This window comes from Styela clava, chromosome 2 (assembly GCF_964204865.1).
Source record: "Styela clava chromosome 2, kaStyClav1.hap1.2, whole genome shotgun sequence".
Classification (NCBI taxonomy): Eukaryota; Metazoa; Chordata; class Ascidiacea; order Stolidobranchia; family Styelidae; genus Styela; species Styela clava.
The window spans coordinates 17,604,612-17,621,109 of NC_135251.1; the positions used below are offsets into that span (position 1 = coordinate 17,604,612).

General features: G+C 34.6%; 2 protein-coding genes across 2 annotated transcripts; one reads left to right on the top strand and one right to left on the bottom strand.

Annotated features, from left to right (window-relative positions):
• Positions 1–1,617: 1,617 nt before the first annotated feature.
• Positions 1,618–3,380, bottom strand: LOC120336245 (inactive carboxypeptidase-like protein X2). The gene is made up of 3 exons (XM_078110307.1): positions 3,213–3,380; positions 2,657–2,835; positions 1,618–2,102 (listed from the first exon to the last, which is right to left on the bottom strand). Exons 1-3 carry the CDS (start codon positions 3,370–3,372, stop codon positions 1,947–1,949), a joined length of 495 nt encoding a protein of 164 aa, XP_077966433.1. The 5' UTR covers positions 3,373–3,380; the 3' UTR covers positions 1,618–1,946.
• A 5,786-nt stretch (positions 3,381–9,166) lies between these two features.
• Positions 9,167–16,475, top strand: LOC120335564 (dolichyl-diphosphooligosaccharide--protein glycosyltransferase 48 kDa subunit-like). The gene is made up of 8 exons (XM_039403094.2): positions 9,167–9,414; positions 9,817–9,927; positions 10,393–10,529; positions 11,512–11,657; positions 12,287–12,529; positions 13,275–13,422; positions 13,987–14,223; positions 15,039–16,475. Exons 1-8 carry the CDS (start codon positions 9,270–9,272, stop codon positions 15,195–15,197), a joined length of 1,326 nt encoding a protein of 441 aa, XP_039259028.1. The 5' UTR covers positions 9,167–9,269; the 3' UTR covers positions 15,198–16,475.
• Positions 16,476–16,498: the final 23 nt, after the last annotated feature.

The window sequence follows — 16,498 nt, forward strand, 5'->3', positions numbered from 1 at the left end:
CGCGGCACTCCTATAGAATCGGTAGTCTTCTTTCATTGGGCAGTGATAGACCTCCCTTGGGACACACAATAAGACAAAAGTAACCCAATGAGTGCGTTGACGCTTAAGTTGAGAAACATAAAACTTTTGCAAATTCCAACTAAACGGTTAAATACTTATAGGCCTTGAATCTAAAATTCAGTGTAAACTAAGTTCGGTTCAAAGTGGGAGGATTATTGGAAGGATGGCATTCGATGGAGAAATTTCTAACAATCAGTCGATCGCAAGATATTAAGAAAATGTTAGTCGATCTCGGCGATCCGCTGCGCATATTCATATATTGTAAACTGTAGTAGTTTTTAGGATAAAAGCTTTGGAATCGTGTGGTAATTGTCACAGCTCAAAAAAGCAACAGAAAGTCATAGCTATTTAAAGATGAGAATCACTCAAAAAAATTCAGAAACCCGAAAATCTGCATGCGTGCTTTTTCCGTTCGGCATTCTTTTTTTTCGATAAATATTACTATCCAAATAAAAGGTTATGAATATTTCTTTGTTTAAACCAGAAAACTGTCAAGAACAGTATAATATTCCTGAGTTCACCTTGACACCCATGAATTTGTTGCGACGCTGCAGGTGGCTACGAGACGCACAACAAAGCATGGACCGCAGAGATCTTTACCGGGTGAGGCACAGCAGGATTTTGAGCCTGGTGCGAAGTTCGCAAGGACATTCTCATTGTAATATAAATTCTTTTTTTTTTTGAAGCATTGATCAACTGCAGAGGCATTGATATAATGAACCCAATGAAACTTTTACTTTACAGTCCAGATTTATAAAAGAATCATTGTCACAATTCATTCTTGAGCTCTCTTGATAACGTTCACCCATCGATAAGTATACGAGCATTCAAACTGTTTTCCGAATTTTCAACCAGTTACTTCTAGCTTCAATTAAAACGAAATAAATAAATCGACTGTGAGCCGCTGCAGAGCTTTGTGTTGCAAAACCTTTTTTAGATGCCTCGTTTGAAATCCTGTATTGAAAACGACACAGTAGCAAAATTCTCCCTGGAAGGTATTTGTGTTTGTACATGATTTGACATCTATATACATATATTTATGTGAGATGTGTGCCTTTTTACACATAATCCGTGCCCAGCACTGCATTTTATTACGCAAATATAAGTTATTAATTTATATTCCACCCATTCAAATATTTGTCGGCACATTAGTCGATAGTTTTTCCTCATGCGAAATGTTTTTAGGGAGTGCCTTTTTTTTCTAAAGGCATAGTGATTGCTCGACATTACGCAAATATATGTTATTATTTTCTTTTCCACTAATTTCAGATTTTGCCGGTCCGCAAGTACATTTTATTTTACCGGTCCTCCAGGGTAGAAAGGTTGGGAACCACTGTTCTAGAGACATATCGGTGGATTGACCGTTCAACCAATCTCAATGTTGGAATCAGAAGTTATTATCAAAGATTATTATGCTTTTCATTTATTTTTTCCCTTTTATGTATTTTGTTGGCGGCTTTTTGATTATCTCTACTTGGACCTCTATCAATTTCATACACGATCTAACACAAGTTGAACGAGTTTTATTGAAAATCATTAATGCGTTATGCCTACTTATGAAATTTATAAGTGTTATGAAGAAAAAATACAATACTTAGATGCTCATGCACATGGATACGAAAAGTAATTGTCATCATTTTTCTCGTAAGTTGGCAACATCTGAAGCAGTCTACAAAATTTGAAAACTTTGAAAAAAAGAAACAACATATTTTATGATTGCTGATAAAACTGAAAATTTGAAACGCGGTTCAATAGTGAAAAGAAAAACAACTAGTCGATTTAGTGTTTGATAATGAGCCAAAAGTTAGCTTAATATTTCAGTAAAATCCTGTAAAGGCTTTTCTAGGTCGTTTGTAAGCCTATTCAATGTCGAATAGCATGGATTCTTAGAACATGTCGTGACATTCGCCTCGAATTACTTCCATTCTCATGCATGAGTGATTATTCCATGATAATGGGTACAAACAAACAAAGCGACAAATCAGAGGTTTGGGAAACATGTTAATCACTTTAGAATTCTCATCCGTGTTTCCTAAAAAGACCTATAGTAAAAAATAAAAAAAATATCATTTTACAAAATACGACAAACATTATTGTTATAATTTCGATATAAAAAAAGCACAAAAGAAATAGATGAATAGGAAAATAACTGCAAATTTTATTGTAATTTCCAGATTCATCTTGCTTATATACTTGGAACCTTACGAAGGAAATATTAAGATAGGATTTGCATATTTAACCCGGGGAGAGGTAAACTGATAAGACGGCTTAATCATATGTCGAACCCCGGCCTCGAGTACGGCTACCAGTCCGCGCCGGGAATGAAATTAGTTGGCCAGTTATTTGTTTCCGGTTTATAGACTTGTTAGTGGAGAAAGCCGTAACCGACCGGCGCTTACGTGAACCACCCTATACGGCAGCGAAAAGTTTAGCAATTTTCTCGCACATTTGATACGAATATGCGAACCCACGAATTAGTAACTAATATAGGTAATAATGAATAGCTAATATATTTATATATATAATAGTTCTTCATCGTATTACTTTTTTTATCCCTAGTGTGCGTTTATATACAAGAATATTGTACGATACATACTTTGTCAATAGCATTATCCGTTATAGTTCTCAGAGTAGAAGTTGAATTCCCACACGCTACTTTGTATGTTTTTACCCACTGATTGAAGTCCCATCCGTATTTAATTGGGCGTCCCTGTGTTACTATTCCACCTATAAATCTCGGACGTTGAAAATCAACCTGAATCCACTCACGATTTGCTGATAAATAACAATTCGCAAATTTAGTATAAGTTTTTTATTTTTTTATGAAACTGTATAATATTTTTACGTGTTTAATGCAAAATAGTTTCCTCTGGATATTAGTGAAGTTGTTATAGTAATCGTTTACTTTTATAACATATTTACCAGATTTGATGGTTATACTCAGAAAACGGTAAGTATTCTGTTGGTTCATTACATGTTTAAATGCAAATAATGATACGTCGTACTCCTATTAAAATTAAAGTGTATGGAAGAGCCATGGCAATGGTACTCGTTATAAAATATGATGGGCCTCGTTTGAAAAATAAAACGAAATGTTGAGATCCAATTGATGTTAAGATACATCGAGTGGATTTGAACACAAAAATACCTACTGTTTTCTCCGGAGCACCAGGCACCTACACTAAATCCATTTGAAGCTGTATGGAAAACAGCATTTTCATCCATTCGTCCAGGATGAGCGGCATGTTGGTAATTAGAATAAGATGATGCAGTAATCGCATGATCTGGAATATCCCTGCTCTTCATTCCCATTTCACAGTAGGCTATACTGCAATGGATATGAAACAAATTTTAATTTTATATAAATAAGTACTTCGATTTAATTTAACGGATAATCCAACTTATTTTTTTTTTTTGAAAAATTAATTTCAGTGAAACTAGTCAACTGGCCAAACAACAATCGCCGATTCAGTCGAACAGTTATATTCGATATCAGAAACGTGTGACTAGTAGCCTATATAGCATATTTTGTTGAAAATAGCGAATGTGAAAAGATTTATTATTAAAAAGGTTCTTGACCCCTTTCGAAAACGCTCATGACCGACTGTGGCGTATAGAGACCATAGGTAAATAATTTTTCCATTTCAGTTCCTATTCTGGGTAATATGAAATCTAAAAAATATACTGAATTGTGAATATCTTACGTTTAGGAATAATGTCAACGGTTTTCTTCATTTTTTCTAAAGTAAAAATGCAATAAAAAGTGGTAAGATTATCTTCATTTTCCTATATATACGTATTTTGTATAATTAAACAGTTTTAAGTTTATTCAAATAACTTCAAAACAGTAAAATTAATTGTGTCTCACTGTTTTATTATCCACTGGACCTGAGCTAGTAAAAAATCATTGTCGTAAAGGACTCGTTTTGCAAATTGTTGGACTGAAATTCACTACTTGAGGAATTATAGCGAACAATTCATTTTTCATAAATGATATTTATTCTGTGCAATATAAGTTCTGAACAAGTAATATGCCTGGGTTTCATGCGATTCCATAGCGAGCCCGTCCAAAGTAATCTAGAATATAATTCATGGCGTCAACGTGTCTCGGTTTCAGTTGGATAAAGCAGAACAAAACTCGTATACGTTCGGTATGTTACTTAAAACTGCAGGTATGATCACGACACAGCACCATAATATAACAAAAGTTTTATGCGACATATCTATTTCATTTAATAGCAACTGCAACTAATAACAAAGTAGACTGTAGAAAATTGAAGCAAATATTTTTCATCTGTGAAATGCGTCCATATATGTTCTAATATATTATGTAATTTAGAATAGAAATGAACATATCAGTATATCCACTGTTCAATGTGTCAAACATTGAAGTTAACGACTTTGTTCGTCTGTATCTTAATTTCCAAACTAACATTTTGCATCATCCCGATTTTACAAATACTACTCCTATGACTAGACGCCGCTAATGTTGTTTTGACTTTGCCACATATATATATATATATACCTTGTTTCCCCGAAAATAAGACCTACCCTGAAAATAAGACCTAGTCAATAGCGCGAGTTTTTTTTTATTTTTTGACCTAGTTGATAGCAAGAAATCTCTTCAACGCGTTTCAAATGATTGATCTAAAACGCGTGAGAGAGGAAAACGTGTTATTTAAGTAAATGGATATCGGTTGTCATATTTTTTATATTTAAAAATCTCGTAATTCTCTACTTTGTAACATAGTTTTTGATAAATGAAAATAAAAGACATCCCCCGAAAATAAGCCCTAGTGTTATTTTTCGAAAGAAAATTGAAATAAGACACTGTCTTATTTTGGGGGAAACACGGTATATATATATACAGGGTGTCCAAAACGTTCCGCCATATTTCATAGCATTACCAATCGCAAATTTGAATAAATTTGGTTTATGATGAATGGGGACTATAACATTTCATTATAAAGACTTTATAATCGGGCGAAACTTTTTGGTATATTAGGTCATCAGGGAACTGACGTTATATTTCACATTTTGTTTTTTTGAAGTTGAAGTTCAAAAAATGCCGAGACAATGGTATAAATGTGTGAATTAGACGAACCTCAGTATTTTCTCGTGGGAAAATCACACTGCGCTGATTTTCCTGACCACATTGTCTGTTTTATTCATATAAAATTTTAAAGGCATCATACCTACCCACTAATCCAATAGGTTTGGTGGTGACTGATTGATATTTTAAATCAGGAGGCGAATACTATGCGTGTGGGAAAGACGATATGTCTGGGCGCATGCTTGACCAAGCTTATTTTTACGAAACAGTTCACAAGTTTCGTCTCTAATAATTATGGGAAAAAAACGAGTCGACACGGATGCCTCGATCGTTAAACGATCCGTCAACGCAAACTACGATAAACCCCATTGTATTCACAGTACTCCTAGAGAATCTTAGTCTACTTTCATTGGGCAGTTATAGACCACTCTTGGGACCATGTCACAATAAGACAAAAGTACCCCAATGAGTGCGTGGACGCTTAAGTTGAGAAACATATAAAACCTTTGCAAATTCCGCTATACGACTAAGTATTAATATTCCTGGAATCTAAAATTTAGTGTAAACTAAGTTCGGAACAAAGTGGGGGGATTATTGGAAAGATTGAATTCGATGAAAAACTCTTTGGTTGTTACTGAATTCATTAACAATCCGTCGATAGCAAGATATTGAGAAAATGATCTCGGTCGAAGACAGGTTGGCCACCACGAGTATAGACTATGCGAATTCATTCGCACATGTGAATCCATTTTTTAAAAACCGCTGGCAGTCCTTTTTAAGTTAAAAGATTTGGAAGCTTGTCATATCTCAAAAAAGCAATCGAAGGTCATACTACCTATTTAAAGATGAGAATCACCAAGGAAAAGCAAAATCTACTTTAAACTTTAATCTGAAAAGAAGTACACATCAATATCACGTATATGTATCATTTTTCTTTTTCCTGAAAGGTTTTTAGCGTGCAAACAGTGCTGCTCGCAAGCTCGAATCATGTAGGTAAAGATTACATGTGAGAGAACTGTTTACTTACAACTACCCGCGAAAAAAGAAAACGTTGTCTTTCAGTGGTTTTTAAACTTCTGTCCCTCGAGACGCATTTCGGCGAAAATCTGGCGCAGTTCGAACGTTTGAACGCAAATTAGATTCAAATTTATCATTTTTTAAAGATCATAACATATAATTACGATTAATGTCCTTAATCGTAAGAACAGAGAATCCGTCAATACCGCGCCACCCACTCAGTTCTACATTTCGCTAACGAACGTTTTCAGCAAAATGAATATTACAACTGAACCGATTCGTCTTCCGCCGTTTGTCTGTAGTTTTTGATCAGAGGCCGGTTGTTGTTGTTATTATTACATGTTTTATAGCGCTTATAACTTCAGTGGTCTTTTGCGCCATTGATCAATTTGAATTAAAAATATCATACTAACATTATACAATATTCACAAATAAGTAATTATACAATTAAATCAATTACAATAAGTATGTATTCCTAAATATTTCTGCACGTGCCCATCGACAAAACAAATTTAATAACAGTTTCAATAATGTCCATGTGACTAAGCACATCTTCCAAAGTCGGTTTCAATTTGAGTTTTCTGGCTTTGCTGATGACTGGAATTATCTGTTGATTACATTGCTGACAATGCAGTAGGCTAAGGTCTCAGGTACAAACCACTGTTCGCACTATCCGTCGGAATGACAATCAATTTGATGTAAATGTGCATTCAGGGCGCAATGACCAGTTTGCATTCGGAACAAAAGAACTTGATATTTGCGTGATAAAGTTTGGTTTCCGAGTCGTGACACCGTGGTGGGATAAAATCTTTTATAATGGCTTGCTAAATCGCTATTAACATATTCCGTATTCCATTATTCTCGAGACAATGTATCAAAAAAAGATTTTGTTTCCAAGGCGGAAAGTGGAAGCATTGGATCAATGGAAAGTTTGTTGATCCCCATATGAGCTGATGACCATAGGAATGTCATTTGTATTCCTTGTTTTGTTAAAAGCGAGTTTATAGTTGCTATTTTCGAAATTAATATGTTTTTAAATGCTGAATAGTTACGAAGCGATGAAAGGGCACCGAGACAATCTGTTATTATCCATACGTGCTCCGGTCTTGTTGTTGCGATTTATCTGAGACAACTCAGTATTGCGTATAGCTGCGATGTATGTGAAGAGACGAAACGATGTAATTTCAGTTTTTTCTCTACTTTCGGTTGAGGGTTGAGGCACATAATATGCAGCACCCCACCAAATGGATTTTTCGAACCGTCTGTGAATACTTGTGCATAGTCTTGATAGTTTTTGTGTACATGGTCAAGAAATGACGATTGAAGTATTGTTGGGGAGCATGTTCTATCATAAATCGTTAACGATGTATCAATTTGCAGTGACTTCATTATTCAGGGAGGAGTCTCGAAATTGACCTCTTTTGCAACAGAGAAGTCGTCAACAAAAGCTGTTAGTTTTTTCATATTAAAAGTTGCAAAGGATAGTTTGTCAGGAAAATATTCTTCCCAAGACTGTTTGAATAATTGTGCTGTAATTTCGCTGTCACGTGGAATCATTCTGCATTTGTAATGTAGGCATTCTCTATAATGTATATTATGCAAAGGCATTTCGTTACACTGGGAAAGTAGAGCTATAATAGGAGTAGCCTACTTTTCAATGCACCCAAGCAAATGCGTAAACATTGCGATTGGATTGCCCAATATAGAAGGAGATGTACCATGCCTCCCTGCCATACTCAAGAGACTGGTTAAAAGGCTGCAGATAATTTTTATGTGGTATATTTTTACTGCATGCTTATAGGCCTACCATGTGTTGAAAGATACAACGTCTCACTTGGTAAAAAAATAAATAAAAGCAGTATCTCGTAGGATAAAATATGCTCTCTCGGGCAGAGAGATGAACTTGACTTATTTTCGAAATTAATGCTGACGTATTGACTTATGTTTCGTCCAGTAAATATCTTGGTGTTTTCCTATCCAGTGATCTTAGAGATGACCTTGACTTGAAACGTCAGTATAAATCAATTTATTTTATAGCCCATACAATTTTGAAAAAATTTGTCAATTGTTCCACTACTGTGAAAAATCTTTTATTTAGGACGTATTGTTGTAGCATTTATAACTGCCATCTCTGGTTGTTTTTCAATAATTATAATTATAAAAAAGTTAAAATTTCATATAATAATGCTTATTGCGTAATTCACTGTGTCTCTAGATCTGAGAGTGTCCGTCACAAAATGGTATCTGGGAACATTCCCTCTTTCGAAGCACTCCATAGAAAAAATCTGTGGTTGTTCATGACAAGATGCAGGAACTCCAATAACATTTTATCACAATCAATATTTGATTCCCAGATACTGTTTGTTACGGGCTATCTTAGATTCTATACCTCACTTTTGGTCTCTTAACTTGCTTTTTTATAACTCTTTTTTGAGACTTACTGTGAATCTGATTGTCATATCAGTTATTTTATGTATTTATTGCGTTATTTTTGTTTTGCTTATGTTTATTTGTTGTGTTGTTTTTATATGGACCACAGCGGTCTGGAGTAATAAACGAATTGAATTGAATTATTATCGGTAGGCCTATATGAATATTTGGATCTCCAAAAACGTTTTTAGCCCTCAACTTTGGATCGATTCAAATCTGTGATTCTACCGTGTATGGCAAGTGTTTTTTCAATATCAGTCCTAGATTATATCCTAAATAAACACCATTACGTTTTATGTTGCTATTGTCTGGCATGCGCAATAAAAGGCCAAATTGTAGCCAATCGACAAGTCTAACACTTTTTTCAAAGAAATACCAGCCAGCAGTGCAACGATAACATAGGAATCGTAGATCAATAATTTATTAGAATCGAATAAAATTTCCGTGATGAATTTAGACTTCGGAAAAATATCATAGTTTCTCATCAACGACTAACATACCTAAAACTGTGAACACATGATATGAGGAAATATAGACGTTTCTGCATGATCGACTGCGACACGTTGTAAAATCGCTGGAGCGAAAACACCGGCATGAGTGATGTTGTTACGTGTAGGCCGCCGGTTTTGCATTTTGCATAAGTTCCTGAACTTTTCCGTATAAACGTTTGTGGTTCTCATTTTATAGAAAATAGGTTTTACTTGTCGTTATGGACTTAGTATATAGAATTTCGATTTTTGCTATTGCTTTAGCCGTCGTTTTGGCGAAGGAAAATTCGAACAAAAAGGCTTTGGTATTAGTCGATAGTGCAGACATCAAATCAACCCATTCCATATTTTTCAAATCTTTAAAAGGTGAGTGGCTATTTGATCCTTATTTATGTATAGCCTAGATGCTGGTAGGCATATACAAAAAAAGTAAAATAAAAGCTTAGTCTACTCTGATCAGTATTCTATTATTCTTACCAATGATCTGATGACAGAGTCGAAATGGTTCTGGAATTGACAAGCGTAAAAAATAATTACAAAAGTAAAAACATCTCGCTTACATGTTTGTTATAACACAATAATGATTGAAATGAAGTGTGCAATTAATTTTTTAATATCTCAACGCCTGAACCTTGCAAGCTCCCTCCAACATCTGAATATTGAAATATTTCAAGGTACAAGATAACTTCTGGTGTGAATTAGATTATTTATCAATGTCAATTCTCGGTTTCATATTGGATTAATAGTAAATTGTTTATAATATTTCAGACAGAGGCTTGGAATTGTCATTCAGATCTGCGGATGATGCAGGATTAGAGTTGATGAAATATGGAGTTGCATTGTATGATCATCTCATTGTATTTGCGCCTTCTGTAGAAGGTAACATTTATTCAAGTTGTTATATTTATATGGAACTTCACAATTTGTTTATCTACTTTCTGACTTTATTTATTCATCTCACTATACCCAAGTATTACTTTAGCCATCTTCAAGACCCAAAATAATGATCATTAAATTTCTGATTAGTCGTATACAATTGGCTATACATTTGAATATTGAAAGTAATTTTTCTGTGATCTTCGATTCAATCTCGTCTAACTAAAAGCTTCCAAGTGAAATTTCTATTTTAATTTTATGTCTTGTATGTAATGTCTTGAATAGGCCTATTTATCTACATTGCGTCTTTCTGCTTGTGAATGATTAGTATTGTTAAGATGTTACTTATGATTGACCATCCTTATTCCTAAATTTGAAATAGCCTAGTTATTAAGTCTGAAAGTTTGTGTCAGAATAGGGTCTGTATTTGTCTATATCAATATTTCATGTATAATCTCCTATTTACAGATTTTGGTGGTGATATTAAAGTTTCAACCATCACTGAATTCATTGATAAAGGAGGAAATGTTCTGATTGCTGCAGATTCCAACATTGGAGAACCAATTCGTGAACTTGCATCGGAATGTGGGGTTGAATTTGATGAGGTGATTGTTTGCAAATCTTCGAAAATACTTTCGTCAAAGATGAGAATTTCCAAATATAGATCAAGATCTTGTGATAAAATTTATTTCAGCCATTACTATATATCAGAGGTGTGCAACCTGCGTCCTGCGTGCCAAATGCGGCCCACAAGGAAAAATTGTGCGGCCCACGGAGGAGTGCCTTTTTTGATGTTGTGCTCACAAAACAAGTTTTTAATTTAGTTTAATCTGGTGCATGCGAGTAATCATAAACCCTTTGCACTGCAAAGGTTATACCTTACCTATTATATATTTTCCTATCTAATTTATTATCTATACCTATGACGTTACAACTCCCTAACTGCTAGCTTGTGCGAAGCGAACAACGCATGCCATAAGATCAATACCCAAAATTTTTGTTCTTGCAACTACTAAAAATTCTATGTTAAATAAAGGTGCGGCCCGTGATTTTACCTAGTTATTTATATCTGGCCCTCGTGTATTAGAGGTTGCACACCCCTGCTCTTTTGTATCACTTTTTTATAACAATATTTGCTCAAAGAGAGATCAGGAGAACTCGTTCGTTAAGTGAAAACCTAGTACTTGATGCAGTCTATGTCAATACTATCATGCATACAGCTATGTAGTGGTGAATTCCATATGACTGAAGTTTAGGAAAAAAACTCTGGTCATAGAATTTTTTTGTCCGGTACACCGACTGCAGTAGCAAGTTTTATCGCTGAAAATTATTTGGGAGGGTCTGGAAGTTCACATAATACAGTCCATTATCTATGAAATAAGCAAAAGCACAACGATACAGTCCATTATCTATGAAACAAAACAAAAGCACAACGATGCAAGTGCACCATTTCGTCAATGGGAGAATTCGTTGGAAGCCAATCATATTTGATCTTCTATTTTACGTTTAGGTTAAGTACAGTTATAGCATGTAGAAAGGGGGTACTCATTATCATTTTCATTCATTTGTTGTTGTTGTTGTTTACAGGAGAAAACCATGGTGATTGATCACCATAATTTTGATGTTAGTGACAAGGGATCACACACAAAAATAGTTGCATGCAAGAAAAATCTTATCGCCGCCAAAAATATTGTTGGGGAACCGAAGGCGCCGATCCTTTTTAGGGGTATAGGGTGAGTTGCTCTTATGTTTTCTTAATTAGACATATTATTGTTTCTGTGTGCTGATAAAGCCAACATGGTTTCAGTGTATTGCTAGTGCATTCACCCATCAGTCAGCCTAACGTGCCATCGCAGGTTGAAAACGTCCCAGTTCAAATCCTGTGACCATCTCCTCACCCATGGTGCCATAAATTAAGGAGGCTATGTGCAGAACTTTGAAAGATGCCTCTTTCAAAAACATAACTTCTCCATCCTTTTGTATGCTGTTCATCCAGAAATTTTTACAGATCCTTTTGTCAATCGTGACAGCCTTGGCAGTTAAAGTGTAAAACTGTACCATGTTGGTATCGCACCGCACATCTGGGGTTGTAATCATGTAATCATGCATCACCCAGGGTGTAATAAATTAGCTAGGCACTACCGAACTGAAAGAATTTTGGTCCTTTCGAAAATAGTACCTCTTTACATATTGTTAGATATTAATGGCCTTGTTTGTAGCAAAAAGCGTGTATTAGAGCTACCCTATTTCAAAATGGTTTGGTATGACTGAAAAAGTATTCCTGATTTAGACATCTTGTTATCAAATGTTTGACATTTCAACTTCCATCCATTCATAGACTCTAATATTCTCATTGTTACAGAATGTCATTAGACTCTGAAAATCCACTTGCGCTCAACATACTTCATGCATCGAAAACAGCCTACTCCTTTTTCCCTGAAGAACAGATCAAAGAGTACCCTCTTGCTGTAGGCTCTAGTACTGTACTGATCTCTGGATTGCAAGCTCGCAACAATGCAAGAGTAGTGTTTTCTGGATCACTTGATCTTTTCAGCGATGAATATTTTCAATCTGCAGTAAAGAAGGCTAGTGAAGATGGAAAACAGTAAGTCTTTGGACTCTGAAAACTGAAATAATAATTTCCTGGATTAGGGATAAAAGAGGAAATTTGTTAGTTTTTCATGTGTAGATCCAAATGCAAGCATATTAATCAAGGTCTGTTTATTTCGAAAATTTTCCACCACTCCTAATCCGAGCGAATTTTATAAAATAGCTATGACTTAGACACCTGGTTAACAAATTTTGATTCAGTTTTAGGTTGGCAGATCTCGATTCAAGGCTAAAAAAAATTTTAACTTCAGCTTCCACAGCAAGGAAACTTTTTTACTGGACTTTTGAGAATTTTGAGCATTTGACTTGATGACTCCAACCCTAAAAATTTGCAACTTTGGCAGTACCATTCTTTGCCAGTCTAGATAAATAACGCATAGTACATACCCTCCATGCAATGGTGTCAAATATAACAATTTTCTCATACAAGGAGTAAAAAGCGCAAAAAAGTAGAAAACCACTAGTTATAAAATTATGTCACTAGCTATGTTCTGCTACAAAAAATCAATAGTTTCAAGAAACTCTACCTAACATGTTTAATTTTATTACATCAAAATATTTACAATGTATAGGAATATGTCTGCTATAGTTTCTATTGAGATAGCTGATGATTAATTTGATCCATTTTTACAATGCAGTCTTCATCATCATTTCAGATTGTTGAATACTGGATTGTAAAATGTTTATTTCATCTCTTGAAATTGTTATAATTTTTCCTATTAACATTTTATTCAATTCAGACATGTCAGATCAGGAAATCAAGTACTGGTAGAAAGCTTGTCAAGATGGGTTTTCCAAGAAAGGGGTGTGCTGAGAGCAAGAGATGTGATTCATCATAAGCACGGAGAAAAAGAAGCACCTGCCTCTTATACAATCACTGACATGGTGGTAAGTATAATAGGTATAGTAAATCATAGATAGGTTTTTATGAACTGGTGGTTATGGTATTGTACTATTCATTATTAGGAATATGCAAGGATTTCTCCAAATCCCAGTTCCTTTGACAGAATTTGCTCAAAGAAAAGTCTTGCACACTCAATTAGAAGTAAACACAAGCATAGTTACATGTGGTCACTGAATGCCAAGAGTTACTGAAACTATTCGGGTAGCTTTATGCACCAACGTTTGCAGATTCCTGCAAGGCTTTAGGCATTTCGAAGCGATGCGATTGTTTATTAAAAAAGATCCTTGTCTACATAGACTTCAAAAAAATCAGAGACCAGAGGATAGATCCTTGCCACATAATCAAATCATCTTCTTGGCCACATAATCAAAAAATCTTATCCAATTATCTCTTTCCAGGAATACATATAAACATACCATATTTTATTACACACCGTCAACTTGATGACTTGGAAGTACGTTGTTTTCACATTTTTAAATGTCACAAAAAACTGTAAAAGTCATTCTCCATATTATATTAGGTTATATGAAGTTCTTTTAAATTGGCAGCATTATAGCATTATAATCGAAGAGTTACAGCAAGACGGTACATGGAGACCTTACAAAGGTACTGATGTCCAGATGGAATTTGTTCGTATTGATCCATTTGTAAGAATTGTTCTCAAAGGTGATCCCAAAACAGGAAGATTTTCAGCTGATTTCAAACTGCCTGATGTTTACGGTGTGTTCCAATTTAAAGTCGACTACACCAGGCTTGGCTGGACTTTCCTGAGCAGTTCTACTCAGGTAACGTTTGTTTACTTGTTGATGGTTGCAACCAGCGCCGGGATAAATAATTTTAAGAACAGATTTCCTTTTGTATTAAAGTAACTAACAACAGGTTCCCTCATTCCAGAAAATTTATGTATGTCACTGTGTAAGCTACGTTAACATGACAAGGTTACATGAATCTAACACATTCCAAAATATACCACTAGTCATCAAGTGCGGTGCATGTGTCCTGTTTGCTATGTCTAACGTCTAAAACAAGATGGGGTTGCTGGTATCGAAACATTCCAAAAAATGGGTTTGTGTGATCTACCTGAATTGCACCACTAGTTGAGATTCGCTTACGCCTAGCTGTCTTGAGCGATTCAATGTTTCTGTCTCGTATTCCATTGAGATACTTTACTTGCACATTAAGCACATTTTTTCAACATCTTATTATGAGCCAGAATACAACTCCATGGATATTTGTGTAATAAGCCATAAAAAAAAGTAAATGTACCTTGCCCAATTCGTATCAACTTTCATTCAAAATAACGAGTGCCTTTTTGCTGGACAATCTCGATCAATTCTTATTTCCATTTCTAGTTTTAGTTGTTGGTTCCAGCCACATATGCTTTGTCATAGTAGACAGGCAAATTATTGAATTGATAAATCCTTGCATTGTTATCTATTTAAAAACTAATTGCATAAAGAATAATTCTTAAGTGGGCCATTGTTTGTACTGAATTTAAATTCTCCATGCTGATAAAGGGGCCACAAAATACCGAACATGGGTTTCTTGCCCTACTTTTACACTACACTACACATTTTTACGCATTTACTATTTTTTCCAGGTGTCTGTACGTCCACTGCAACACACTCAATATGAGAGATTTATTTGGTCTGCATTCCCATATTATGCAAGTGCTTTCAGCATGATGATTGGTGTTGTGCTTTTTTCATTTGTCTTTTTATACCACAAGTCAGATGGAGGGAAGAAGAAAACAGAATAACGTCAAACTTGAATATAAAAATACTGTATTGAATAGGTGACTTCAAAAAATCCTTAGAAGTCACCAGAATTTAGATGTTTAAATTCGGTTGAAAACAGTCAATTTTTTTTCCACATTTTTTCGCAAAATAAAAATTATTGTGAATTTTTTAGCAAAACTTTGGCGATCTTGAACAAAGCGATCTACTAATATTCAAAAAATTCAAGTTTAATATAGTGAATACCCGTTAAAATCGGTAGAATTGATCAACTGATTTTATGTCTGTTAAAACTGTACTATTTCAAACATATTTTTCTTATCTTTGAGTCGCTTAATATTTTAATGCAAATCAGAGTTGATAAAAATTTCATATCGATTCATCGCAATAATGTCTGAAAGTTTCCCACTTAATAGTTTCTTTTTTTCCTGTGGGTGGGCTTATCCATTAAAATCATCAAGTTAATCAAAAGAATTCTTTCACACCTTTTTAAAAATTTCTTCTGATAAAGAGTTAATTCCAAAAAAAAAATTCATTATGACCACAGCAATTTATAAAATCCGGGTAGCCAGATAATTACCAACTCTATTAAAATTATTTTGGTAACTTGGAGCTGATGAATCTGCTGGCTGTGTGTTCTTCCTCGATTTGTGCATTTCAGTGTGCACCCTCCTATAAGAAAAAATATTGTACAAATTTTCAATACGAGGGTATATGCGAAACTGTAGAATCTGGTTGCATATAATCGTATGTTGGCCTTGAGATAGAATTCAGCTCTTAATTTAAGCCTGGCATATTTTGTCATCCTGTCTTATAAATGATTTGGTAATACCATGAGGGAATATTGTTCATGGATTGGAACTTCGGTATCTAAGTTCACATGGCTCCTTAAATTATCATGAAATTGGTGTTATTTTAGTGCATTTTCCAGTTTTTTTTTCATATAGAATGGATATATATACGTAGAAAAAACACTATACTAAGCACCAGATTTAATGGATATTTGTCTATTGAGGAACCCCCATCTCTTTTAATGCTATTTGGTTTAAGTGGTTTTCGGTGAATTTTGTGAGGTTGCAATTTACTGCTATATTTGCACTGTCGACTCTGTATTTCCTAACAATCTGAAGCATTTTCCATTTGGTTTAGTGCTTTATAAAGCACAGCGGTCTGAAGTTGATAGTAAATATTTATGAGGTCTTTGTTTTAATAACCGAATGTTCCAAATGTTTGGTGAAAAAAAGTTTGTTGGTAGATTTTCTAAACAATTGAGGCAATAAAATTTTCTGGAATAGTTCAAAGTGTTTTGTGACAACCTAGTATA